Source organism: Miniopterus natalensis, chromosome 5, assembly GCF_054644295.1.
Source record: "Miniopterus natalensis isolate mMinNat1 chromosome 5, mMinNat1.hap1, whole genome shotgun sequence".
Lineage (NCBI taxonomy): Eukaryota > Metazoa > Chordata > Mammalia > Chiroptera > Miniopteridae > Miniopterus > Miniopterus natalensis.
The window spans coordinates 7,682,186-7,708,429 of NC_142085.1; the positions used below are offsets into that span (position 1 = coordinate 7,682,186).

General features: G+C 53.1%; 2 protein-coding genes and 1 long non-coding RNA gene across 3 annotated transcripts in view; 1 reads left to right on the forward strand and 2 right to left on the reverse strand.

Moving 5' to 3' along the window:
- The window catches only part of UQCC2 (ubiquinol-cytochrome c reductase complex assembly factor 2), a 16,810-nt gene extending 14,473 nt beyond the window's left edge, over positions 1 to 2,337 (reverse strand). Inside the window, exon 1 of the mRNA XM_016218710.2 lies at positions 2,200 to 2,337. Within this exon, the coding sequence (XP_016074196.2) occupies positions 2,200 to 2,337 (138 nt within the window). The remainder of the gene's footprint in view (positions 1 to 2,199) is intronic.
- LOC107541591 (uncharacterized) lies at positions 2,161 to 11,526 on the forward strand. Its single transcript, XR_001603621.2, has 3 exons — positions 2,161 to 2,247; positions 10,315 to 10,456; positions 11,014 to 11,526. It is a non-coding gene; the product is annotated as an uncharacterized LOC107541591 (long non-coding RNA).
- IP6K3 (inositol hexakisphosphate kinase 3) lies at positions 10,156 to 22,661 on the reverse strand. The gene is made up of 5 exons (XM_016218709.2): positions 22,463 to 22,661; positions 16,232 to 16,445; positions 14,988 to 15,163; positions 13,793 to 13,968; positions 10,156 to 11,399 (listed from the first exon to the last, which is right to left on the reverse strand). Exons 1-5 carry the CDS (start codon positions 22,659 to 22,661, stop codon positions 10,932 to 10,934), a joined length of 1,233 nt encoding a protein of 410 aa, XP_016074195.1. The 3' UTR covers positions 10,156 to 10,931.
- Between the last annotated feature and the right edge of the window lie 3,583 nt (positions 22,662 to 26,244).

Here is a 26,244-nt window from a genome sequence, read left to right on the forward strand (position 1 = left end):
TCAAGATCTTGATGCTTAGGTCCAGTGAAGACCAAGAGGTGTGAGGGCCCTCAGTGTAGTGTGCCCCCCTCCCCAAACAAGCTCTGAGCCAGACACTCCACTCCGCCCATGGCCACCATCCACTCAATGACAAGTTTCAGTGATGCCACTGGGCATGTTCTTGCTCCAGTAGGTGGGCTAGCTTGGCTCTGTATTGGGCTAAGTTGCAAAAAAACAAATTCCTGCTTTGATAGGTCATGGCTAAATTTTGCAAAAGTCATTTCTTCAGGTTGTGTGTACATATATCACATTTCATATCTCTGACCTCTGCCTCAGCCCCAGGCTCAAATGTCCCACTGCCTACTTGACATTTCCACTTGGAAGTAAGTCCACTCAGCAGCTCAAGTTTAACATGTCCAATACCAAACTCAAGATTTTTTTTCACACCCCACCCTTCCCATCTCAGTAGATGGTACCTACCACCTTCCACCCAGTGCTCAGGCCAAAAAAATCTAGGTGTTATCCTTGGTTCTTCTTTCCCTTTATCCCATGTCCAGTACATCAGCAAGTCCTGCTGATGCACCCTTTACATTGCAACCGGAACCCATCCCCTCCCATCCCCTGTGCTGCCACCCTCATCCAAGCCACCACCTTTTCTTGCCTGGGCTACCATGGTGGCCTTTGCTTGTCTCATTTTATTCTTGTGCCCTGTAACCCATTCACCACATACAACCAGAGTAGTATTTTTTTTTTTTAAGTAAATTAGGTCACATCAATTTCTTGACTAATCCCTCCCCCCCCCCCAAATGGCTTTTCACTGGCCTTATGATAAAATCCAACTCAACCAGAGCCTATAAGACCCTACCATGCCCGGCTCCTCTGACCTCAGTTCTTAGCAAACTCCATTTCATTCACTACCCTCCAGCCACTATGGCTTTCTCTATGTCCTCTAACATGTCAATCTGCTTCCTGCCTCAGGATCTTTGCACTGTCAGAAATGTTCTTCCCACCAAATGTGCATTAGGTATCATCTATGTGTCACCTCCTCAGTATGGCCTTATCTATCATAACTAATATTACCCCTTTATCATGCTACTATATTTTATATCCATCACAGTACAGTGGACCCTTGAACAACACAGGTCTGAACTGTGTGGGTACACTTATACACAGATTTTTTTCAATAAATATGTACAGTACTGTAAATGTATTTTCTCTTCCTTATGATTTTCTTAATATTTTATTTTCTAGCTTACTTTATTGTAAGAATACAGTGTGTGTTACATATACTATACAAAATAAATGTTAATTGACTATGTTATCAGTAAGGCTCCCAATCAACAGGTTATTTTTTCCAGGTGGGGTGGGGTATCAAAAGTTATATGTGGATTTTCGACTGCTGGGGGTGGGCGTTGGTGTCCCTGACCCCCAAGTTGTTCAAGGGTCAATCACACTTACCTAGACTGTCTTATGTATGCCTACCTGCTTACTGTGTCCTGAACTAAAATGGAAACTTAATTTTCATGTGGTAAGACCTCACCTGTCTATTTCACTGCTGTCTCCCCAGCACCTAGCACAGTTCCCGGCACATGGTGGGTGCTCAATAAATACGTAAAGTGCAAATGAATGAATCCCAGCGCTGCAGCCAACCTGGAGAACATAACAAAAGTCTAGGACCCACACACAGGGGCCTGGCTGAGGACTCACACCTGCTGCACGAACTGACTGGGGCCCAGGAAGCAGGCAAAAGCTTAGTGGGGGCCTCGCACAGGTCCTTGGGGGTCAGCTCAGGACGCGCACAACCGCGCGCGGTACCGGGATCGGGTCGGGAAGAAATGAGCCTACGTCTGTCACCGTCCACGACCGGTGGTGCGGTCTCGGCCCTGGCTGCACCTGGAATCATCCGGAGAGCTTTGGAAAACACTGGGGCCAACCACTCCCAGAAACTGCCTTTTAGTAAGGCTGAGTGGGCCGGACATCCAGGTTTTGAAGTTTCTCCGGTAATTCCAAGGTGCGGCGGGATGAGAGCCCCGAGAGGGGGCGGGTGGTCGCGCTCCGAGTCCCGGGTGGCGGGTCCGCGCGCACGTGCGCCCAGGGAGGGAAGGCGCGCGCGTGCGCCCGTCTCCCCGCCAGCCGACAGTAGCCCCGCCTCTACCTCGTTCTCGCCTCCCCTCGCCCCAGCCGCCTCCCCGCCGAAAGCGGACCCCACAGTCCGGTCACCTGGGTGTTCTCTCCCTCCCGAAACGCCTGTGCTACCCGCTGCCGCAGGTAAGCGCCCAAGTCCCGGCCCCGTTTGGTCTCGTCCACTGGCCATTCCTCACAGAGCTTAAGAAAACGCCGGTAACGGCTGGCCGCCATTTCGGGCCCGCTTGTCCCCGCCCCCGAGGGAGGAGTCAGCCAGGCACCTGCGCACTAAGGCTCGCGGGCTCGAAGAGGAGGGGCAGGGAGAGGAGCGAGCATGCGCGACTTCGGGGGCGCCCCGCTGCCCTCCGCTAGGGGCGCTACTGGCCTGTGTTTGCGAGCGGAGCTCGTTCAGCCGTCGTTCTCCTGGAAGCCGCCCAGCAACCCGGGGCAAGTCCAACGTGGAGAACCCCAGGGACAGCTTTGCTTTTTTTTGTTCAATGCTTGCACAAGCTCCAGACTAAAAAGCCCTCCTTGGAGAACTGTGCTAATTTGCATAAATGAATATATTTGCATGTAAATACAGGTTGTTATTAGACGAAGATGTGTTTGAACTTAATCACGTATTATGCACACGTGGTTCTCATCCCACCTCCTGCCCCATTCTCGTCCGCAGCCCCTGTTGTCTGTCACTACTACTTGGTACTAAGGAATTGCCACAATTCCTTCTTTAGTGCTCCTCAGCTCTCTCCCCAGCCCCTATTATATCCCTTCTGAGTGCCCCTTCCCCAAGCCGGGCACTTTTCCCTGGGAGGCACCAATTTCCTAGCTGGAGCAAAAAAACTTGGAAAAAAAAATTTATTTTAAACCAAGCCTTCACTTATTTTCTTTTTTTTTTTTTTCTTTTTTATAAATATATCTTTATTGATTTTCAGGGAGAGGGAGAGAGAGAGAAACATCAATGATGAGAGAGTCATTGATTGAGCCCACCGCTCGGGCATGTGCCCTGACCAGGAATCGAACCCCGATCGCCTGGATCCTAGGTTGAGGCTCAACGGCTGAGCCATGCCCAGCCTGGCCAAGCCTTCACTTACATATGTCCAGATGCACCATCTTGTGGAATGTCCTGATTTTTCTTTTCAAAAGATACCCCCACCTTCCAGATTTTCCTTAAGAAAGCCTCAGCCTCCCCTGCGCCTTCACTGTCCTGCATTTAGCTAGGACTGTCTCATGCATACAACACTTGGCTTCCCCAAATCTCCTTCCTCTCCCCTCACCTACTTAGACAAGGGTTGTCCAGGAGACTCCTGCCTTGAGTAGGGGAGTGTATACACAACCGAAACACAAAATTCAGAGCGACAAAGGCTTACATTGAAGTGTCAGAGAATGGTGGAGAGTTTGGAGAAAGAAAGAGTACTTCTCGCTGTTCAGGGGAGCAGGGGAGAAAGATCAGGGGTGGCATCTGAGGGAGATGGCATTTGGCTGGGCCTTGAAGGATGGTTAGGATTTGAGTAAGTGCGAATGCAAGGACACTGAGCCTCAAGAGCCAGAACTGGCGCAGAGAGAGGAGGCTAATTTGAGGAAAGATCCATGGGTGGTTTGAACAAGGAACAGCTTGGAGCATTTCTGGAGGTGTTAAGAGTGAAGATCTATTGAATGAGAACCTCTGGGGACCCAGGGTGTGTAACACCCACTTGAAGTAAGTGAGTTGGGGATGGGGGTGCCCACCTGAGGTAAAGAGAGTTCAGGGAGAGTGGAAAATGCACTCAAGGGCACCCCCACCATGTACCAGCTCAACAGTACCTCCCTGCTCCAACCTCAACAGTATTTACAGACTCATAGTTTTGATGGCTGCCCCATGGCCCAAAGTGCCAGGGTTGTATCTATTTACTATCAACTCTAGGCACCTAGGGCTGTGCTGGGTACCCCAAGGCCTTGTCCTTCTGCCTGAGGTCCTACCACAGCTGTGGCTTTGAAGAGCACCTGGCTAGCCAAGGACAGCTGTCTTGGGAGGCAGGAACTGTGGTCCCTCTGTCTTTGGCAAGAGGAAGAGTAACATTAGGGGGCAGTGAATGGTTTTCACCCCCTGAGGCACAAGTGCAATGACAGGTTGAGAAGAAGAACTGGACGCCAGGGAAACTCAAACCAATGGCTCCTTTGAAGGCTCTCCCTACCCAGCCCAGCATCTTCTGGGTCAGGTTGGGGATGTCCCTGGTTCAGACTTCCCTACCCTACTCTCTTCCCCCTACCAGAGGCGTATTTTTGTCTTGGTGGTTCAGAAGTGAGGCTTTGGAGTCTGACAGACCTGGGTTGGAATGTGAGCTTGCTCATTCATTCATTCATTCATTCATCCATCCATCCATTCATTCATCTAGGACTAATCTATATAAATTGTGGGAGCCCAGTACAGAATGACAATATGAAGCAACTTGTTAAAAAATTATTGAGAATTTCGGGACAGTAATAGCAGAGCATTAAGCCAAATTTGGGGCCGTTCAGAACAGGGCCCTGTGTGGATGCACAGATCACACACCCATGAAACCACCCTGAGCTGTGGTGGACAAGACTGGCGAAGACCCTGATTCTGGGGGTTTTACCTTTAAGTGGGGAGACAGATAACCAAGCAAACACACACTCACCCACTCACCATGATAGTAGTGCTTTATATGTATGAAGTCATTTACTAACTGACCAAGGTAATTTCAGACGTGATAAGTGCCTGGGAGAGATCAAGTCAGGGTGCTGGGTCCACCACGGCTGATCTGGGAGTGGGGTCTGGGTGGTCTGGAGGGGCTTGTATGTGAGAGAGACTTGACTCACCCGAGGGGCAAGAGCGGCTTCCAGGCAAAGGGGCAGCCAATTTTGGGTGGGTTATTTAGTTGCTCTGAGTTCCAGTTCTACATCTTAAAATGGGACTTATAGTGATAAATTATAACTTACTGAGTATTTGCTACGTGCCAGGCATTCTTCTAAATGCTGTATACACATTGACTCATTTAGTCCTCACAATGGCTCTCTGAGATAAGTACCACTACTATCCCATTTTACAGAGACGGAAACTGAGGGACAGAGAGGATAAGGACTTGCCACGGTTGCCAGCTGAAGTTGAACCCCAGCTGACAGGATTCAGAGCCCATGCCGTTGCCCACTCGATGTCGCTTCAGCCTCCTTGAAGTGTTATGGTTGTGAACTTGTGCATAATGTTTCTGTGGACGTTAGAGTTTCCTGAGGGACTCAAGGCTCCTTTCTGGCTTGTTTTACGTAGCCCCTAACCCCATGCCCCATGTCTCTGCGGGTGGCTGGAGCCAAATCTGGGGTCACTGGCTTGTGGGTCACCCAGTGCCATTCTGATGACCCTTTTAACACCCATGTGCCAGCTGTCACTCATTCCACACTCAATGCAGAATGCAGCACCTTTCTGGCTCCTTAAAATCCCCCGCCAGGGCCTCACCTCCTGAGCTATTTGGAATGGGTATTTGGGCTTTCTGGAGCTGTGATTGCTCTTTATAGAATCTTTATAGAAATGAGGCTCAGGGAGAGAATTGGGGAGGGAGGGAGCATGGCTTCAGTTTTTCAGTTATAATGATCCCAGTAATTGAGATGCCGAATCGCACATTTAAATCACTTGAAAGTAAAAATATCGTTTTGTGATGCTGGTGTTAATAATGCAAACATTAAAAAGGAATTAAGTACTTAGCTGTATTGTAAGGCACGATTGCCTGATTTTTCTTCTTTCAACTTATTCACCCAGAGGAGATGATTGGCTGCAACACCCAGATATGTTACCATAAAAAGTGGGTCTGGACCTGCTCCCGAGCTGTCCCTGTAAAGGTGGCTGCTGCCTTATCTGGAGGTTAGCTCTTTTTCAAGACACACAGGTGTTTGAGGTGTGCTGGGACAGCCTCCGGGGCTCCTGAAGTGCACCCTATTCTCTCCAGAGCCCCTCAGCCCTGGTGACATATCTGTCATTTGCCCCAGGGATCTGCCTCCCTCCCTTCACTCTGCTCTCTGGTCCATGCCTCCTCAGAGAGGCCTCCATGGCTCCTGGCCTGCAGCTCAAGTTGCAGCCCCCCACTCCTGCCTTACAGCAGTAGTCATTCTGACCAACAGGCCCTGATGCTGGGGTAGTCTCTCCCTAAAAGAATCAGAAGAGACTATTAGAATATAGAGCCAGGTCTCCTCGCCCACTTGTCCCCACCTCCACCCCTGTTCCTAAAAGATACTCGCTTTTTAGAGGGATGGGGGAGAAAGGTGAAGGGCAAACAGGAGCAGGTAGGCTTCTGGCTTTTGTTCTTGGATTAGCTGTCAAGCTTCCTGTCCCATTTCAGGGCAGCTGAGCGACAAAGGGAGTTCTGAGCAAGGCATAATGACAAGGCCCCAGCCTGGCTGCAAGTCAGCCTGGCTGGCTGGCTCTCGCACTGGTATTGTCCCAGAGCTGCTTCCCCTCCCTCCCTCCCTCCCTCCCTCCCTCCCTCCCTCCCTCCCTCCCTCCCTCCCTCCCTCCCTCCCTCCCTCCCTCCCTCCCTCCCTCCCTCCTTTCCTTCTAATTCTTGGCACCCATGCTTTCATTTTAGATCTTTCCCTCATCTTGTGTTTTATGTTTTTGGCCGCAGAGGATGCAGATTTAAATCAAAAGTCAGAAGTTTAGATGATGTTGAAGAGCTGCTGATGAGTGGTCTTGCCTTGCTGTTTGTTTTATTAGACTGCTTCCTGCCCTTTCCAGCATGGTCTAAAAGGCTCCATGCAGCTGGGAAGAGTGATGGGGCTGCCAGGGTGCTGCCCAGAGGCCCAGGGCTTCCTGATGACATTGCATTATGGAGAAACTACAACAACATTCTGCTCTTTAGCTTCCTCTTCAATCGCACAGGGGACACCAGAGGGACAGAGGTGGGGCTGGGCGACCGTCTCCCAGGCTGCCCTGTACCCCACATCACCTGTCTTGAGGATCAAATTAGAGTTCCTGTGGGACAGATAAGGAAACTGAGTTAGGGGAGATGCTAAGTAAATCTACCAGCACCCTGCGCACACTCAGTGTATGAGGACATGGCCAGGGAAAGGGTCTGGATCAGAATCTGCTGCTCTGGTACTGCCAGGCCCCTGCTGCTCCCTCCTGCCCCCCACTTGCCCTTTATGTCTCTGTTTTTCCCTTCTTAAGTCAGGTATCACTTTAACATGAGGGATATGGAGAAAGAGGTTATGGTAGAGGCTGGGTTCTCATCAAACCCACTTTCTCTTCCTAGGCACACAGTTAAACTACATTGCAGCCCCTTGGCATCCAGGTAAGGCCACATGACTGGTTCTTGCCCATGGAATGTAGGTGTGCCTTCTCCATGCTGTGTAACTTTTAGGCCTTGTGGGTGTAGATGGTGGTGCCATAGGAAGGAAGGAGCCTGGGTCCTGCATGACTGTGTGGAGCAGAAACACTCTGCCAACTACATTGGATTGTAATATTAAGCTACTGATATTTAGGGATTATTTGTTATAACAGCCTACCCTAATACCTGTGTGTTTTTCAGTTCAAAAAAGAAGAGAGCTCCCCAGTTTGGGTAAGGGAGGCCATCCAGGAGACTTAGGTGTTCCAGGCAAGCGGGAGCTATAGAGGTGGAAGGTTCTGAGGTCCTCCCTACTCTCATGTTCTGGGTTTCTCCATTTCAATCTTACTCTCTCTTGGTGCCCCTGTACATCAACCTCCTATGGCCAATACAGACCACATCCCTGAACAGAATGTTGGAGTCCCCATTCCCGTGCTTGTAAATCCGTCTCCTAGAACACCTGCTTTTCTTTTTTACCTTTCAGACTTGTCTCCCTTTTGTGGTACAGCTCAGACATCACCTCTATGATCACCCCATATGGCAGTGAGCTCCCTCTGCCTCTGCTCTCCTAGTAGCACTCTGCACAGCTAAGCAGACAGCTCCCACACCCTGTGGAAGCAAGCACCCATGATATTTTTACATGAGGGTCTTGGCACTCTCATTAAGTCTTAAGGTGCTTAAGGGTAACATCTTGATCCTCACACTTTCTTGTTTCCTACACAGGCCCTAGCACTGTGTTTGTGTACCAGGCACTCAGAAGATGTTTGTTGGATGGATGGATGGATGGAAGGAAGGAAGGAAGGAAGGAAGGAAGGAAGGAAGGAAGGAAGGAAGGAAGGAAGGAAGGGAGGGAGGGACAGATTACTGAAATCACAAACAAATGAGCTACTTGGCCAGATTTTTAAGTGTCTCCATTATTGGGTTCACTCCATTTTCTATCTCTTCATTTCTGCTACTCCCAACCACAAAAACTCTGTTCCGATTGGGCTGATCTGTCCACAGACCCATGAACATGCTAGGCTTTTCCTTCCCTCCACTCCCCACCTCCCACCAATCCCCCAGCCCCTTCCCCACCCGTCACCCTTCAGGGTCCAGATGAAGTCTTGCCTCCTCCAACAGTTTCTGTGACAACTCTGCTCTCAATGTACATCTTCAACTTAAAATTCTAGGATTGTTCGTCTGCACCACACAGATCCATCCTTTCTGCTGAGTACTGTCTTGTGTGGTTTGTTATCAGTTCACATGTGTGATTCTTGCCTCCTCAACGAGAACTCAGTCTCCCAAGAGCTGCGTGTCCCACAGTGCTGAGCAGAGATCAGCAGGGAATAGCTGTTCAGTACAAGGACACTTGCTGATGACTGGATATCTGGGCTCTCGCATCTCTTTGTCATTTTTAAGTAAACTGAGACTGGAGGTCAAATACATATACACCCACCATCTTTTTTCCCCATACCTTTCTGTTCTTTTCCCTCAGGCCAGATTTGTAGTAATTGGGTGGACTCATTCGGCTGAATTACTGCATCTGCAAAACTTATCCAAGTTTCCAGACCATGGTGACCCCTCTGAGTCCTGCATTCCAGTAAAAATGGTCTAAAACCAGGATCCAGCTTTGTTGCTTGCAACAAACTGCACTTTTGTTGGGGACCTTTTCAGGAGGAGATGGGAATTTGGGCTGGGCCTTGAGTGAGTTACAGAGGAGGAAGGCCACACAGGAAGGGCACTGTGGGGTAAAGGAGTAGCCAGGAGGGGGCATCATGTGGGCAGGAATCAGGAGCCAGCTCTGAGAGTGGACATGTGATGTTATCCACAGTTAGTGATGTGGGGAGCCAGACTGAAAAGACTTAGGTTCTAGCTGATCCTTCCCACCTTGTCCTCAGGCAAGTCCCACAACACCCAGGGCTGCTGGTGGCAGAGGAATCAGGAGCTGTGCCAGGAGGCTTTGGTCTTGGTTAATGTGGGACCAGGTGCTCAAGCAGGAAAGTGGCTCAGAAAAAGCAATATTTAGGGCTCCATTTTGTCATCAGCAAATATTTAGTTGTTGGCTGACTTCCTTTTGCCACCCAACAGCTTTGCCTTAGCTCTCCCACCATGGGCCGAGCATGCAAATTGTGTCATTACCTCAGCCAAACATAATTAGGGAAGTTAACTTGCTTTGAAATCCACACAATGTATCACAAAATTAAAAGTTTTTTGTTATCCAGGCTGCTCTTTCCTTCTCATAGTGTGGGTTTTGGAAAGTTGAGCTAATTAGCCGTGAGAATCCAGAAATTATTTAATTGTGCTTGTATAAGGTTCACATGAAAGGACTTGCTTCTTAGGCCTGGTGCCTGCCTGGTAGACACTGTACACGCCAATACTTCATTAGCCACCATTTCCCACTGGGTTCCCCAAAGGGTTGCGGGAAATCGGTGAACTGTTCTTTGCGGTATACTCTAGTCACCCATAAATTGGAGCTTGCGTGGAGTGTGATGATCAGAATAAATAAACAGAAAGGGTAATAAGGCACACCAAATAATCACTGGTGACCTCAGCAATTTTATTAACAAATATATTTCCCTAATTGGGTAACGAATCTCAGTGCTTGACTCCAGGGCATTGTAATAGGTTTCCACACTGCAGAAGAAGGAATTAATTAGGACCGTTTGCTCTTTGTTCCGGATTTATACTTGTCCACCGGTCTTGTAAACATTGTGCCTGGTTTCCTCGGTCCTCCAGGCTCCTCATTTCTGACCCCCCTCCTCCCAATAAATAAATAGAAAGCTGAGAATGTAGTTTAACATCAGTGGCTCCTCCTCATATGCATTCCACCTCCACTGGAAGCTGCATTTCGTGGTCAGATTCTGGCAGAACCATTGCTTCCAGTAAATACTTGAAGTCTGAAAAGACATCTTTCTCTCCACAGGCAAAAATGGAGCACCTGGGTGTTGGTTTGCCAGCGACATGTCTGGGGTTATCCTTGTCTATGCAGAACCTGGGTACAAAGCTGGTGAGATGGCACATCTGTCCCACTTCATCCTGTGCCACCTACAGTGCCTCTTAGGAAGGTAAGGGCGTTGCTACTTTTGTCTGCCCTGCCCTGAGCAGCTGCACATGCAGGCAGAACCCGTGAACTCGTGGACTTGCTCTTCAAGAGTTCTTTAAATAAGTTTTTGCCTCATAGCTTGCAAGGATTGCAGAGTGACAAGAAAGCATTTTTAATGCAAACACTGCAGGGTCTCCCTGTAATGCTGCCTCTAACTCATGCACCCCACAGTCTACCCCAAGGTGCCGCCATTTCACCCCAATGGCCAGGCTGCGGTGCCAGATTAGCACGAGACGCCAGCCATGAGTTATCTGCAGAGCTGATTTCTCTAGCAGCTCTTGGCATAGCCTGCCATTGATAGTGATGGCTTTTGAACATAGATATGACTATTACAAAGACATCTAAGGGGTATCTAAATTACCCTCGCTACCAATAGGTTCCTTCTGAGATCTATACTCCAGAAAACTCTGAGTAGCCGACATGTCTCATGACAAGTCTCACTGTCCCTCCTGGATGTCCTGCAGGACGTGGATAAGGTTTTCCAGGCCGAAAATGTAGCCTGGGTCTGGTCCGTTGTAGGTGCTGTGCTCATTCCAGGAGCCCTTGTATGTCGTGTGAGCGAAGTCGATCATCCGGATGTCAACTTTGGGGAGACCTCCGGGACAGCTGCGGGGTGCCGTCTGCGGAGCCTCCTGAGGGTGCAGGCTGCCCGGGGCTCTTTCCAGCGGCTCCTGCCCATCGTAGATGACAAGGAGAGAGCTGGAGTAGAAGCGGTATGAACTCTGGCTCTTGATGACCGAGAGAAGGGCCTGGAGCTGGCGCTGGATGGGGCCCAGCAACTCTGTCCGGAGGCGGGTTCCGTCGTGCAGAAACTGATAGAGGGCTTGTCTGAACCCCTCGACGGAGAGTTTTCTTCCATAGTACTTGTCTTTGCAGAGAAAGTGCTTCTTATCACTTTGATAAACCTTATGTTAAGGAGAAGAAAGAGAAAATGCGAAGAATCACAAACGAAAAATTGCACCTGCCACAGCTGTGGCATCACAGGCTAACCAGACATACAAACAGTTCCAGGGGATGCTGGGCAGGCATGGCTGGAACGAGCAAAACGCTGAGCTTCCTCCATGCACCCTTAGTTTACATCTAAAATGCTCCGTGCAGCCCGGCTGGCATGGCTCAGTGGTTGAGCGTTGACCTATGAACCAGGAGGTCAGGGTTTGATTCCCAGTCAGGGCACATGCCCAGGTTGTGGGCTCAATCCCCAGCAGGGGGCGTGCAGGAGGCAGCCGATCAATGATTCTCTCATCATTGATGTTTCTATCTCTCTTTCTCTCCCTTCCTCTCTCTGATATCAATAAAAACATTAAAAAATAAAATAAAATAAAATGCTCTGTGCAAGCCTCAACTAGGAATCCAAGGTCTCTAAAGATCCTTACTGCTACAGAGGTGACCCTCCACCCATGAGGAAAAGGGCTGGATCTCCTTTCTTGTGAATTTCTAATGTCAACCTCCAAACCATGATTTAAACCCTGGCTTCCGGCCCTCCTCAAATATTAGCAAACCCAAGCTAGAAAGCTTTAGCAGGAATCTGAAATCACAGCCAATGGCCTTGGAAGGCCAACTAGATTAAATTTTCCCAACAAAGTTTATAAAGTCCTTTCTCTGCAGATTCTAAGGAAACAACACTGGCTCAGGGTAGAGTGAGGTGAATATTTTGAAGAGAAAAGACTGGCTAGATCAGGTGTCAGTGGAGTTTTGGGGACAGCCCATGCAGCTAAGAGGAGCCTGGGTAGCAGAGGGAGGTTCACAGCAGCTCTGTGGGGCTGGTGGCTCTTCTCCATGGCACAGTTCCTCTCCCCTCCCCTGTCATATCTTGGCCACCAGAGGGGAGCAGATGGATGAAAGATGCTGATGGGGGACAGTGGCAGCGGCCCTCACTTCATTCAGATGGCACAGCAGCGGCAGGGGCTGGACTGAGGCCAGCAGCTGGCATGGCCAGAGAGTGACTGGCGTGCCTGTGCCTGGCACACCTGGGGAGGGCTGCAAGTATCTGGCCAAGACAGTTTCTCAGGCCTTTTCCGCCTTCAGATTACATGATATGTTTATGGAAAACCAGTGTCAAAAAAAATCAGAAAGACATGATAGACTTGGTATTGCCTTTGGAGGGTTTGAGATCAGCTGCTAAATTAGCCATCGTAAATACACAACAGGCGTCACTTTCTAAATAAATCACATCACTTTCAGAAGGTTCGAGGTCCAGAGAGATTCCATTTACACCACAAATCATTACCTCCATTCTCTTGAGGACTGCATTCCAAGCCTTTCAGGGGACATCTGTGCAACAAATTTATAGACTCAACTTTCAGCTTCAAGGGGTGGCAGTTTCAATTAAGGAAAGCTATAACGTTTAACGTCAAATCGGTGTCTGGTTTTGCTTTGAGTAGATAGACTCTAAGAGTGAACCAATAGAGAAAGTTTATTTCCTCCTGTTCTGCAGCCTCTGCCATAAGCTGCATCAGAGCAGCAAAAATAAAGTGTGGAATCTGGGCAATAAAACATTAACCATTCCTTGGCCTGGGCTTAGCAGGCTGTAACTTTACCATTTTGTTAACCAGAACAGGTAGCAAGAAGCAGAAAAGGTGGCATAAGAAGAGAGACCGTCTAGTAAAACCTGGGAGACAGACTGCCTTTCAGCATCGGAGGAGGTCAGCTTTATCGCTCAGAGAGTGAGGAACGGTCGGGGCACAGAGAAGCTCCTGCTCTTGGTTCTTCCCCAGTCGCTGCTCACACACTGTCTTCAAAGCTTTTCTCTCCATGGTGGGGGGGGGGAGCAGGGCCACATGGCCACTGTGGAAAGTATCAATTGCCAAAGACCCTGAGTCCAAGTTAAAAATGGTGGGGCTTTGACACTATCCTGAAAGGTGCTCTCTAAAAGACCCAGCATGTTGCCCGGCTGGGCGTGGCTGAGCAGTTGAGCATCAGCCTAGGATCCAGGAGATCATGGTTCGATTCCTGGTCAGGGCACATGCCTGGGTTGTGGGCTCCATCCCCGGTTGGAGGTGTGCAGGAGGCAGCTGATCAGTGATGACTCTCTCATCATTGCTATTTCTCTCTCTCTCTCTTTCCCTCTCCCTTCCCCTCTCTGAAATCAATAAAGATATATTTTAAAAAAAGAAAAGACCCAACTTGTCATAGGCCAGGATGTGCATTTCCCTGGGGGAAGTGGGGCACCTGGCTCCTTCCTCTGAGGCTCCCCCAAAGCGAGGAGCTCGGCAAGGGCAGTGGTGTCAGGGTGGGAGGCATCCTGCCCCACAGTGGATGTGCGGGTGCCCAGCCCTGTGGCGGGCCCTCTGCCACCCACCTGCATGCCGCAGATGCGCACGCCCAGGCAGGCCGAGGTGCTCTGCGCACACTTGGTCATGTGGCGGACCTTCTTCTCCTCGGATGCGTCGTCCCCATGCTGCCGGGTCCCCATCTTCAGGTCCAGGACACAGGGGTGCTTGTACTGTGACACCACGTTTTCCAGCAGCAGGAACCCTGGTCATGCTAGGTTAAGGAAGCTCCCGAGGTGGCTGAGGCCGCTGCCCCCCCGCCGGCAGGCAGCACACCTGGGAAGCAGGCGCAGGGCCTGCCGGGTGCTGCTCCTTCACTCCGGACTAGCCAGGCCACTAGTGAGAAATCCAGGTGGTCGCTCTGCAGGCTGCTTAGGAAGTCCACTTATTAGGGGCATTTATGAGCATGCGTGCTTTCTTCCTTTTTGCCCTGAGGTCTGAGATCCCTGGCAGGCTTGCCCACTTTACGTTTTATGGCAGAGAATCATAAGGCTAAAACCTCTGCCATCGAATGGGCCAGTCCCTTCTGGGGGAAGTGGGTTGATGTTAGCTTCGGAGACAAGTTGCAGGAGTATTAATTTCAGTGGAGTAATTATCCTGCAGAAGCTTCTTAGGTATTAGGGCCGCAGATGTGTCTTAGTAAGTACTGTGAAACCAGCTGCCCGCTTGCAGGAAGGGGCCCGGTGGCGACAAAGGGGCATTTCAAGCCTAAATTTGCTCATTGAGAACATGGTGGCCTGGGGTGGGGGTGGGGAGTGCCTCCCCTAAGGCCCACAAGGTGGGCACTTCTCTCAGGGGGAGCCACACCCTCTTCTCCCCATCAGCTCTGTGGGAAGACCCCTGTGGAGGAGAACTTGGAGTTATAGAAAGGAGGCTGAGGTGCAGGGGACCCACCCAGCCCTCTGAGGCTCTACCACCCTCACCCAGTGTGGCAGTCATCATTCCTATCTGTCCGCAGAGGCCCCCTGCCCCTGTTGCAGGTGGCAGAGACACAGCATGGCCTGCCAGGGGCACTGTGTTCCTCTTAATTCCAGGTCTGGCTCGCACATAATCTCTGATTTTTCTTTTGGAAAGAACTGATTTTTTTCTAGGTCCTAGGTTTGAGGGCTCCTGCCTCCCACTCTCCCTCTCTCCTCCCTCACTTGGCCATCGCCCTCCCCTTCCCCCTTTATAGGCGCACCTTCCTGCTTCCGGACTGTGCAGCAGGGACATTGGCAAGGATATGGTGCCCCTTGTTCTCCGGGTACTCGGTGCAGAGGCGGGTCAGGTGGGCCTGGTGGCAGTGCAGACCCCATGGGTTAAAGCTCCCCCTCTTGGCCTGGTTCCCATTAGCATCTTTCACGAGCCAGGAGACTTGGGTGCTGAAGTGTAACTCGGACCTCAGGAGCGCCGTGGCAGGGCTGCAGGTAAGGGGAGCACAGGACAGTTAGGGTGGGGGGCAGAGGTCTGGAGAAAGGGCCTTCCCTGTGGCCGACTGTGTTCTCCTGGGCTGGACTTGGACACAGACTGCCCCTGGCCACTCTCCAGGGCACAGTGGGCCTCGGAGTGCCCTTCCTGCCCATCAATCCCCAGCACCAGGTCTGGCCGCATGGCACCCTCCCAGGGGCTCACCACACTCAGGTTAACTCATTAGAGCAGGTCATCCCTCAGAGGACTAAGGTGGTGTGAAGTCCCTTGTCTGTGATCTGGATTATCTCACCATTGAGGCAACACACTGTGGGGGCAGCAACCCCGCAGGGAATCAGAGGGCTGGGGCTTTCGGCCGTTACCCTTGGTACCCCCTCTCTCCTACCCTCAGCATCTCGGCTTCCCCATCTGTGAAATGGAGATAATGGGCCCCAGCTTCCTGACGCTGAGCCAAGAGGCTTAATTAGACCCGCTCCTTAGGGAAGGGAGGCACTTTCACTGTATTAGCTCCTTTGTTTTCCCATAAATGCTTAAAACCCCCAGGGTTCCTTCTCATCTGAGAAAGGTCAGCTGACATTATCATTATTGGAGGTTTTGGAGACCTCCCCAGGGACCTTGGGGCCCCTGAGTGTTGGGTTGGCCTCTCCCCATCCAGTCTCGGCTGCTAAGGAAAGATGGTTTCTGAGATACATTGGCCACACTTTTCCTTCATGTCAACTATTCTGGGGTTTCTGCTCTGCACATCTCCCCCCAGAGACACGTTATGGTCTCAGTGAAACAGGTATTTAATTAAATATGTGCCGAAGGCCTGCTCTGTATGGGGCTCTGCCTGTTCATCAGCGCCTGGGATGAATGCCTCACAGTCCTCCCTCTAGAAGAGGCAGGAAGAGGCATTCCTTTCCCTGTCGCATTAGTCATTCTGGGCAGAGCCTTTATCTGGAGCTCTCATTTTCTCCGCTCTGGCCTTCACGGGGAGCCCTTGGCCTTGCACAGGTGGGAGCAGTGCTGGTCCCTGCTAGGGATGAGCTCCCTGCTTCTGTCATCTGCCAAGTGGTCCTCACCTTTCCTCGAGAGAGCGTACCAGCTGGGCCTGCTGCCACTGGGAGAGGGGCCCTGCGCCACCACTGCCACTGGCGGTCTGCTGAAGCTCCTGCCACATCGCCACCGCTGCAGGCCCTGTGGAGACCTGGAAGGACTCCCCCTTCTCCTCCAGGGGGTTGGCAACCAGGCCGAGGTGTCCGAGGCTGTCTTTCTGTAGGTGAACCGTGATGGTGCCTGCGGAGCACATGGGGGGGGCGGACCAGATGGAATTTACCTGAGCGGATGCGCTGAAGGGTGGCATTCTGCTGAAGTACAGTTTAATGGCAATGGTCAACCGTCCCTTTCCCCAACTCCTTTCTCAAGAGAGAGCAATGGGGACAGGCCTGGTTTAGCCTGAACCCAGCCTGCTCCAGAATGAGCCCAGGGCCGCGGGGTCCCCGGAAGACAGCCTGGGGCTGGTCTTGGCACAGCCTCCGCTCTGCGCGCTGGTCTGCCCCTTCTTGCGTTGCACAAGGCCAGCCTGTGCGCTTTGTCCTCGCATTCCAGTTCTGCGCACAGTCACCTTCCCAGTCAGACCACAGCTGACCCCACTGGGCCCAACCTTGGGGAGTCAGAGCTGGTCCTCTGCAAAAAGGGGCCCCGCCCAGAGTGGCAGTGAAGGAGGTGGGGCCCACTCATTCCTCCCCTTGTCTTTGCCTCCTCTGCAGCCCTTTCTCTCCCCTCCATTTGTATCCGACCAGCTTCTGAGCCTCCTCAGCAGCCTGCGGGGCTCACGCCCTCCCCTGCCCTCCGTCTCTGGCTTTGACAGGGATGCCCACTGTCCTGAGGTCAGATGCACAGCACATGAAGGTTATTGGTGGAATGTGGTTCTTTGGACTTGTGAGATCCCCCAGCTTCCAGGACTCCTGACCGTTGGTGTTTGTGGTCAAGGCAGGACCCCTTCCTCCTGGTCACACGTTCACGGCTCTGCACCCCCTTTGGGCCCCTCACTCAGGTGACAGAGCCCAGGCCTCCGTCCCTGGGGCTGGGCAGCCAGCGGGTGCCGGTGAAGAGGGAACGGTGCTCCTGGTAATGGCGCAGGAGACCGCCACACATGTAGTTTTGTGAGAACCAGGTCTCAGTGCTGTGGCCTCTCTCCTGCCAGGTCAGTTCTGCCACCCTCACTTTGCCAGGCCTGGGAGTGACAGTGTTCCAGTGCTGCTGGCCCCTGGGCCTCGCCACCCCCAGTTCCCTTAGCCCTTTGCTAAAGATTCCTTTAAAAAGTGCTCTTCCTTTGAACCCGTTTGCATGGACCTCTCATTCTCTGCCAGGACCCTGACTGACAGGGTGGGCTGCATGTGACCTGTCCTCTAAGATATCTATTTCCTGCTGGGCCACTTGGTCACCTTGTCAGCATAAGTGGTAATTTCTGCTGAACAAGCTCTGGGGGCGGCGGAGTTCCTGCCCACGTCTGCCGGCCCTCCCCCTCTGGGCCTGGTCCGTAGGTGCTCACGCTTCTTTGGGGGCTGCTTCTAACGCAGCAGGCTCTCCAGAGCCATCTGCGCCTAGCTCAGCGCTCTCTGCGGGTCAGTCCTGTCATCTCAGGTTCCCGGTGCCCTTGTTTTACAGCCTGACAGTGACATTCAGTTTCCTCCAGCTCCTAAAAAAACTCTGCTTTTCCTCAGCTCACCCCAGGCCTGTGTCCTGTAAGGCAGTGATGACACTAATGGTGACACCGTGCCTGGACCTGACAGCTGTGCTCACCTGGAGACGGCATGCAGCCTTAGACCAAGCCCCCCAGAGCCAGCCTGCTCACGAGAGCAGGGCTGACTGCAGGCCGGGAAGTGACTGCGACAGTGACATCACCGCCATGACTTTCACACCTACTGTGCGCTGGCATTGTCTCTTTTCATCCGTTATTGCTGTGCTATAGCAAGCTGACCGTGCTCACGGGGGCTCAGAAAGACTGAATAACTTGCCCAAGGTTGTACAGGTGTGGTGCTCTGAGAAGCCACACCAGACCTGGATGTGGAAGAGGGAACAGCTGTCTCATGGAGCTGAGGGCTTTAAGGGGAGACGTGTGTTGTCAACTGCTCACTCATGTGTGTCTGAGGACACCCTGCTGTGTCTGTGGTCTTGTTTGTTCTGGTCATTCTGTTCCATGGAGTAAACAGAGAAGCTGTGACCCCACTGTCCTGTGAGAGGGTCATTGGTGCAGCTGGGAGCACCAGTAAGCCCATGGACAGGGGTTTATATTGCCAGCCCTGTGTCCTTGGGTGGGGGGTCACCGTGCTTGTTCTAAGGAGGGGCACTGACCTGGAAACTATCGCCAGACCCCAGAGCCCACCCTCCTTGTGTGAGAAGGGGGAGAGCTTGCTGGCCTCCGTGATGGTCCTTGGGATGCTCAGAGCCTCCTGGCTGCCTGGGGAGCCCAGGAAGGTGTGTGGCCAAGGGCAAGACCCTTCCGGATCTTGTAAAGTTCAAGTTACCATCCGGCAGCCCCCAGGTCTTTCACACTCATGAGGCTGTGGTGATGACCTTGCCAGAAACCACGGTCTTGGGGAGCCTGGGCCCCAGGGACAAGACATGTGACCCTCACCTACTTCTCCAGGCTCCAGCTCTTGCCTGATCTTATCTGTTCTGAGTGTCTAAGTAAATGGAGGCGAGCAGAGGCGCAAATAACCCCAAACCAATGAAATCCAAGTCATTTCTATTTCTCACGTTGTCAGGGCTGTGCAGCCAGGCTCGGTGTCCCTGCCTCCCCGCTCCATCTTCCATGCTCCTCTGATGCCCTGCTTTCCCCTCTCTCTCCCCCCTCCCCCTTCCTCTCTCTCCCTCCCTCTCCCTCCCTCTCCGGCTCAGCCCAACCCTTCCCTCTGAAGCATGGGACCCAGGGCAGACAGGGCCTTGCAAACAGTCTCGAGTTGCCTCCTCCACAGGAGCAGCGTGTCGGTGGAATCCTGACTGCTAGGGACTTGGATCGCTTTTTCCGTCAAGAGCCGTGTTGCCCTGGCCTGGCCTCCAGCTTGCCCTGTGTGTCCATGGGGACTAGGCCTCAAAGGCCCACGGGCCCCAGAATGCTGCCCCAGCCTGGAGAGTGGGGGACCCAGCGAGAGCCCCGGCTGCCTGCTCGGGAGCCCTCCCCACGCACCTCGACCTGGACCTGCCGCGGCCATGCCAACTGGGCAGACCAGTGCTCACTGCCACCCCCGGCTGCCAGAGCAGCTCAGCAGTTTCAGTTTGGCCGAGCAGCTTCCTTAGCTTCTGAATATTCTGTCACGTATTTATTTTTCAGCTCACGAGAACACTTATTCGCCACTGTCTGTGATATGAATCTGGCTCACCCGTTAACCAGCTGGACCTGGGAGCATGTCCTCGCTCACCCAAAGCTGGCAGGCAGGCTGGGAGGCAGAGGGACGCAGCCCCCGATCTGTCGTACCCGAGGAGCCCAGCAAAAAGTCCAGGGTGAGCTCCTGGCTCCTGGAGGCTGCGCTTGGGAATGACGTTCCTGCCCAGCGCCCCTGAGGCCATTGCAGTGCGGCAGTGACCGCGAGGGTGCACCGCGGTGTGCAGTGGCCACTGCGGAAACAGCCCCTCACTCTGGTGCTCTTTAGAAGAAGAGAGACCCCTGTGGTAGCCTTGTGGGCACTCATGTGCCCCTGACCCTAGGTCACTAGCTCAGTGTCCCTGGGCAGGTCATGTCCCCTTCCTCAGTGGGCTAGATGACCCCCTGAGCACTGGCATCTGGGGAGTCCATCTCTTCAGTAAAAGTAGCTGGTGGAGCCAAAGCCACACTTGGGAGTCAGACCTCAAGGCTTTGAATCCTGGCTCTGCCTCTCACTGGCTGTGTGCCCTGAGGCAAGTCAGATTACCTCTCTGTGCCTCAGTTTCCTCACCCATGAAATGGGGATTCTAATAGTTCCCCCTCAGAGGGTTGCTGAGAGGATTGAATTCGGACCTGCAAACTACTTACAGGTGGTTGGCTGGGGCTCTGAGGGAACAGTAAGGGTTAGCTGATGGGACTTTGCTTACCATGTGAAACAAGACACCTGCACAGCCCAAGAGCCCTTTGAAGATCCCTTTCCCACTAAAACCTGGCCCCAGCTCCCTGCCCCAGGCGTCTGAGAGTGGGGGTCCCCTTCTGGGCCTATTCTAGTGCCTGCAGACATGTGTTTCCTTACGTGGGGCCTGGATTGTGGCTAGTGAGTGGGTCAGGGTTTCTGTGTCATTGGAACCTCATGTGGGTGTTGCCCCAGCCCAGGGGCTCTGCCTCACCCTCACCCTCAGCAGGGCTGTGTGGTCTCACCTAGGGGCCATCTGCGGTTCCCTGATGTAGATGTTTGGAAATACCATCCCTTGAGTGAAGCCCAAAGCAGAGACTGAAGCATCCCCCGTGGCCGGTGATGTGTGTAGCTATGAGCCTTGGCTCAAATGAACCTGTCACCTTAGCAGAGCCCCGAGGCATCTGGATCTGGGGATGGGCCCAACTGCAAGGGGGAAGCAGGGCAGAGGAGGGGGCTGGACAGTAGACTAGTGCCCGAGGGTGCCCAAGGGTGGCGCAGTTCCACCCCCGAAGGAATGGGCCTGTGCTGACGAGGTGCCAGGGCAGCAACCTCTCTTACTCTCCCGCTTCCCCGTGCCTGCCCTGGCAGTCTGTCTCAGCTCCAGAACTGTGTCGAAGAAGCGTGAAATGCCATTAGCAGAGGCCATCCCACGCGAGGACCTGTCACTCCTTTGCTGGGCTGAGTTCAGTTCGAAAGGACAGACATACATTCCAGTGGGTGCTCTGACAAGATGGGTAGTGACCCTTGGAGCCCCAGAAGGCTCCAGGGGAGGCCTGCCAGGCTGCACGCAAGCCATGCTCCATCCCTCAGTGTCTGATACCCACCTGTCCTGTCTCAGACTCTCAGGAGGGCCTGGCAGCCGGGACTGAAGCTATGCCTAGGGCTCGGGCCTTGGCCTCCTACTAGTGGGTCTCAATTTGGAGCATGCTGAATATAGATCCCTGGGTGCTAACCCCAGGGATTCTGATTCCCAGGCCCAGGGACCTGCATATATATATATGTCTCCCGGCCGGGCGTGGCTCAATGGTTGAGCATCGACCTAGGATCCAGGCGATCAGGGTTTGATTCCTGGTCAGGGCACATTCCCGGGGTGTGGGCTTGATCCACAGTCGGGGGTGTGCAGGAGGCAGCCGATCAATGACTCTCTCATCATTGATGTTTCTATCTCTCTCCTTCTCCTTTCCTCTCTCTGAAATCAATAAAGATATATTTAAAAAAAAAAAAAAAAGATTATAAGACTGTATATATGTCTCTCTCTCTCTCTCTCTCTCTCTCTCTCCACCCCCAGTGACTCTGGTACAGTTAGTTGATCTCAGATTGCACTGGGAAATGCCTACGCAGATAGGCCCAGTCTCTGAGTCATTGCCATGCAAATGAGTGTTGACTGCTGACTTCTTTGGATGTTGTTGTTGCCTTCACGAGGGACACTCGGACAAAGAGGGCAGAAGCTTGCTGTCACAACATCTGAATCCTTTAAAAGAGGTCTTTTATCTGGGCACTCATGCCATTGTGGGCTTGAGGCTGTCAGAGTTGTGCCCTGAGCCCAGGGAACCACATTTACAGAAGGCTGGGTGTGGACCAAATAGAGGAGGTCCTGCCTGGAGGCCCTGCCCAGAGGCTCTGCCCGGAGGTCCCGCCTGGAAGCCCGAAGTAGTCAGCCTTCCCCACCAGAACCCACCTTGTGCTCAGATCCAAACAAGCGCTCTGTGCTGGATTTCCCAGGTCCACCTGGGAGGAAGCCATGCCCCTGGCTTTGCCCCTGGATGAGGGCAGGAATTATAGTTTCCTAAACCTGAGGTGTCCCAGCTCCTCCATGTCCTGTCCTAGGCCCCAGGCTCCTGCTACCCACCTGGGTCTCCAGAGGGAGGTGAAGGAGGCGCCCCCCTGTCCTGTGTTTACCAGCCATGGTCACAGGACCCAGCCACGTGTTCCCAAAGCACAGGCCAGCATGCCCCACTTTATTCCATTCTTAATTCCTCGAAGCCGGTGGCTTGAGCTAATTTGGAAGGACTCCAAGTGCTATTATACTCCAGACCTGGAGACGTGAAGAGTTCAGAGAAACTAGGACAGTGAACCAGGCTGTAGGAGAGGGGCACGTCTCCATGGCAACCGTCACACACGCCAAGTGCTCGGGGAAGCAGTGGGTGCGAGCAGGCTGGCCTGGCCCAGGGTGGTGGCCGGAGCCGCATCTGCCATCCCGACACTCACCTTTGTACTGGGGGGTGAACCGCTTCATCGCCAGTGGCAGGGATTCGTAGAACCTCTGCTCCTGGGAGACGAGGGGCTTGCACACGGTGTCCTCGTCATACTTCATCACACTCAGGTGTCCCCCAACCTGGTGCAGGAAGGGCTCCAGGAGCACGCCCACCCTGGCATCCTCGGCGTCCGCACTGTCCTGCACAACCATGTCCTGAGGTAGGAGTAGCAGCTCCAGGACAGAAGGCAGGACTGTCAGAGGTCCCGAACTTTCTCCTGGGCCTTTGCCGTTGTCATAACATAGTTTTCTTCCCAGCTATGGATTCGGTGGGGCTCCTGGAAAGCAGAGGAGGGTGGAACTGATGCGAGCGAGACAGTGCTGGGGGCAACGCTTGGAAGGCCCCCTGTCCCCGGCTGCCACCTACCGGGAGTGAAACAAGGCCGTAAACAGTCATCGATTACTTCTGGAATAATCTGTTATAAGAAACTACTAATAGTGGTTGCCTCTGGGGAGCAGGGCTGAGAGGGAGGCTTCTCTAAATACACTTTTGTACCTTTTGCATTTAAATATTCAAACACTTTAAAAAAATGTTTTTATTGATTTCAGAGAGAGGAAGGGAGAGCGAGAGAGAGATAGAAACATCAACGATGAGAACCATCGATCGGCTGCCTCCTGCACGTTCCCTGCTGGGGATCGAGCCTAAAACTCAGGCATGTGCCCTGACTGGGAATCGACCCGTGACCTCCTGGTTCATGGTTCAACGCTCAACCACTGAGCAACACCGGCCAGGCTAAATATTCAAACATTAAAAAAAAAATCAAACAATACACACAACTGTGGGCATCCAGAGTGCAGAGGTGGTCTTAATTTCTCGCCTCATGTTGCCTGCCTGTCTTGGGGAACACTGACCCCAGGCTCAAGAGGAGAGCAGAGTCCCTGCTGTTGGGGCCTGACTCCAGGACATTCAAGGGCTAATTTCTTTGGTGGGGCCCAGCCGCTGAGGCCCTGGGCTGTCTGCCAGCAGAGCGCAGGCCTGAGTGGCCGCCGGCCTGCACTGGGCTGCAAGGCCCTCCCTTGTCTGAACGGAGGGTCCTGGGCTGCAGGGCCTGTGGTTGTGTTTGCTGCCAGAGTGGGCACGGATGACAATGGCAGGGATGACACAAGGACCGACGCCACCCTCATGCTGAGGGGGTAAGTGTGTCGCGTTTGTCACTACCGGCCGGCGCGCTGCACTTCCTGAGAGCCTGTGTGTGCATAACCCCCACCCACATGCCAAACCCGAGCTCATTAGACATCGCTGAAGGTTTTGTGTCTGCCTCAAACTCGCCACCCCCGCTTTAGGGACGGTGGCAGGCGAAACCACAAATCAAACTCGTCAGGGTTTACACCTGGGCTAACTTAGTCATGGACTGCATCTTATCAAAGCGTCAGCTCCAGAACCAGGCGGCTGGCTGCTGTCACCGGAGGGCTGCTCACGGATGTCCTGGCGACCCCGCGGGAACATGGTGGATTGCACACCCTCACTCTTTGAAGGTAAGTGTGGCCACATGCCTCGCTCCACCTGAGCCAGCGTGGGTGGCAGTGGCAGGTCACTTCGGGCAGGAGCGCTCGCAGCAGGCAGTTCCCATGACTGCTTCCCTGGCCATAGCCACGGGGAAGCGCAGCTTCTTGAGCGGCTGCCGATGTTGCACATGCAGCAGGACAGAGAAATACACTGTTCATGTCAGGCTCTGAGATGGGGCTGGCTGCTCTGCAGCACAGCCTGGTCTGCCACCAGCTCACCACGAGATGCCCAGCACCGGCTCCTTAAGTTGAAGGCCACCTCACTTGAGTCAGACACTCAGACATTTCATGGCAGAAAGAAATCTACCTAATAATAGCCGATCCGTCTGAGCCTCTCCTGTGGACCACTGGCTTTACAATCACCTGTCTGCTTCCTAAGAGAGGGCAGGGCTTCCCCAGGGTCCGGAGCTCCTGAGCACTGGGGCTGGGACTTCCTCAGGCTCCTGCCTGGTCTGCCTCATGGTACAGTCTTCCTCTGGGTCCTGAGACCCAAGTCAGGCTCTCAGGCCGGAGTCCTGCCTGAGGCCCTCTCCACACGGTGTACCTCGGTGGCTAAGTCAGAAATGGGAACCTTCCAGGAACTTGACCGGCTGGGCTGAGAGGATGCCACAGCCAGGGGCAGCATCGATGGCTCAGCCAGGCACTGGGCAGGTGGGCTATCAGTGCCCCGGGTGACCTTATCCAGAGCCACACCACCACCAGCATTCTCTGCAGACTCCAGCGCCCACAGAGCACGATCAGTTCTCAAGTGTATGCAAACGCTTTGGTGATTACTGACACAGAAATTCATTTAAAGGCATTGTTGCTTTCTCAGTAGGTTTTATCATCACCTATTTTCTCAATCATCAGATTCTAAAAGTATAATGAGTGTCACAGGGGGACTCGTAGGGGGAAGTTATGTTGAGAATGGGTCCTAGTTTGAAAGGTTAGGAGAGAGACTGCTGTCGCTGAGATGGCGGTGGTGGAGGTGGTGGTGGTGGGGCCTGAGGGGGAGGGGTGTTGGCTTGGGCCGGGTGAGGAAGGCCTTTTGGGGAATGTGTGTGCAGGGAGCCACAGGGAAGAGGGAGGACTGCTTGGGGAGAGGCAGGGTGCTGCGAAGGCTGGTCCAGTTTCATGCCCCCCACACTGTGCTGGGGCATCATGGAGGGGACAGAGAGGGCACCCGGCCATGCCCATCAGAGGCACCTGCAGGGAGGAGGGAGTTGCCTGAGACTGCCAGTGTAGAAGCCTTGGGGACCACCTCCCAATAAGTCCAGAGGAGGAGGCAGTCTGGGGGGGAGACAGTTAAGAAACAGCTTGTAGGACAGAAGACTGCAGGCTGCAGGTTCAAAAGCAGGGTGGCTGCTGGCCTGCCTTCTCCTCTGAAGCTCTGCCATCCACTTGCAAGCCCCTCGGAGCCAGGAGGTGATACAAGTACCATCAATGTCTTTGCGATGCCCAAGAGAGCACTTTTTAATCTAGAGACGAGAGGACCTGAAAACCATTTAAAGCCACTTGGGTGGTAATGGGCAGAATTTTGATGTTTCTCCTGAGGTGGTGGGTTGTGGCCATCTGAGGCCATCCAGGCAGGAAAGCACAAGGTTATTTTCTGGAGAAAAAAATCACATGTAAAATCCATTCTAAAAATGACTCAAGGGCTCTAGACCCATGTGTCCTCCGCCTGCACGGCCCCTGGCTGGTGGAATCAATACTGAAGGCCGGGGGACTTCACACACCAGCCCCAGCATGGCCGAGACGAGGCGTGGAGTGTCCGTTTCCCGGGGAGGCTCGGGCTCTGGAGTCGCAGAGCAATACATCATAGTCCTCAGTTGCAGCAACTTATTTCGAGGCTGATTTTATCCTTTGAGAGAAGATTTTTTTCTCTCCTTTTCTCTTAACATTTAAAATCTCCCAATGTTCCTCCAGCTTGAGGACCAAATGTGATTTTAATACAGCAATTATTAGTTTAGAAGCCCTTCAGCGGCTGACAAATGTCCTCAGCAATGTTCTGAGCCTGCTGTCAGGGCGGGAGACGCATGGGGCAAGGATGACTCGAGAAGCCAAGCCGCAGAAGGGCCGCTCTGGGGGAGGCAGAGGCTGGGAGGCTTCTCCCCCCACCCCAGGGCCTTAGACAGCCCCCTGGGTCCTCGGGCACGCTGGGCAAGGCCAGGAACCCGTCCACCAGCCCCTCCGAGGCACACCCCCTTGAAGCTGCACCCAGGATCTTGGATATTGCTGAACCTAGACCTGC

Coding starts and splice junctions, on each gene's coding strand:
- IP6K3 (XM_016218709.2), bottom strand. CDS start 22,661: ATGGTTGTGCAGGACAGTGCGGACGCCGAGGATGCCAGGGTGGGCGTG. Junction 15,164..16,231: donor GTACGCTCTCTCGAGGAAAG/GTGAGGACCACT, acceptor CCTTACCTGCAG/CCCTGCCACGGCGCTCCTGA. Junction 13,969..14,987: donor CCCGGAGAACAAGGGGCACC/ATATCCTTGCCA, acceptor TAGCATGACCAG/GGTTCCTGCTGCTGGAAAAC.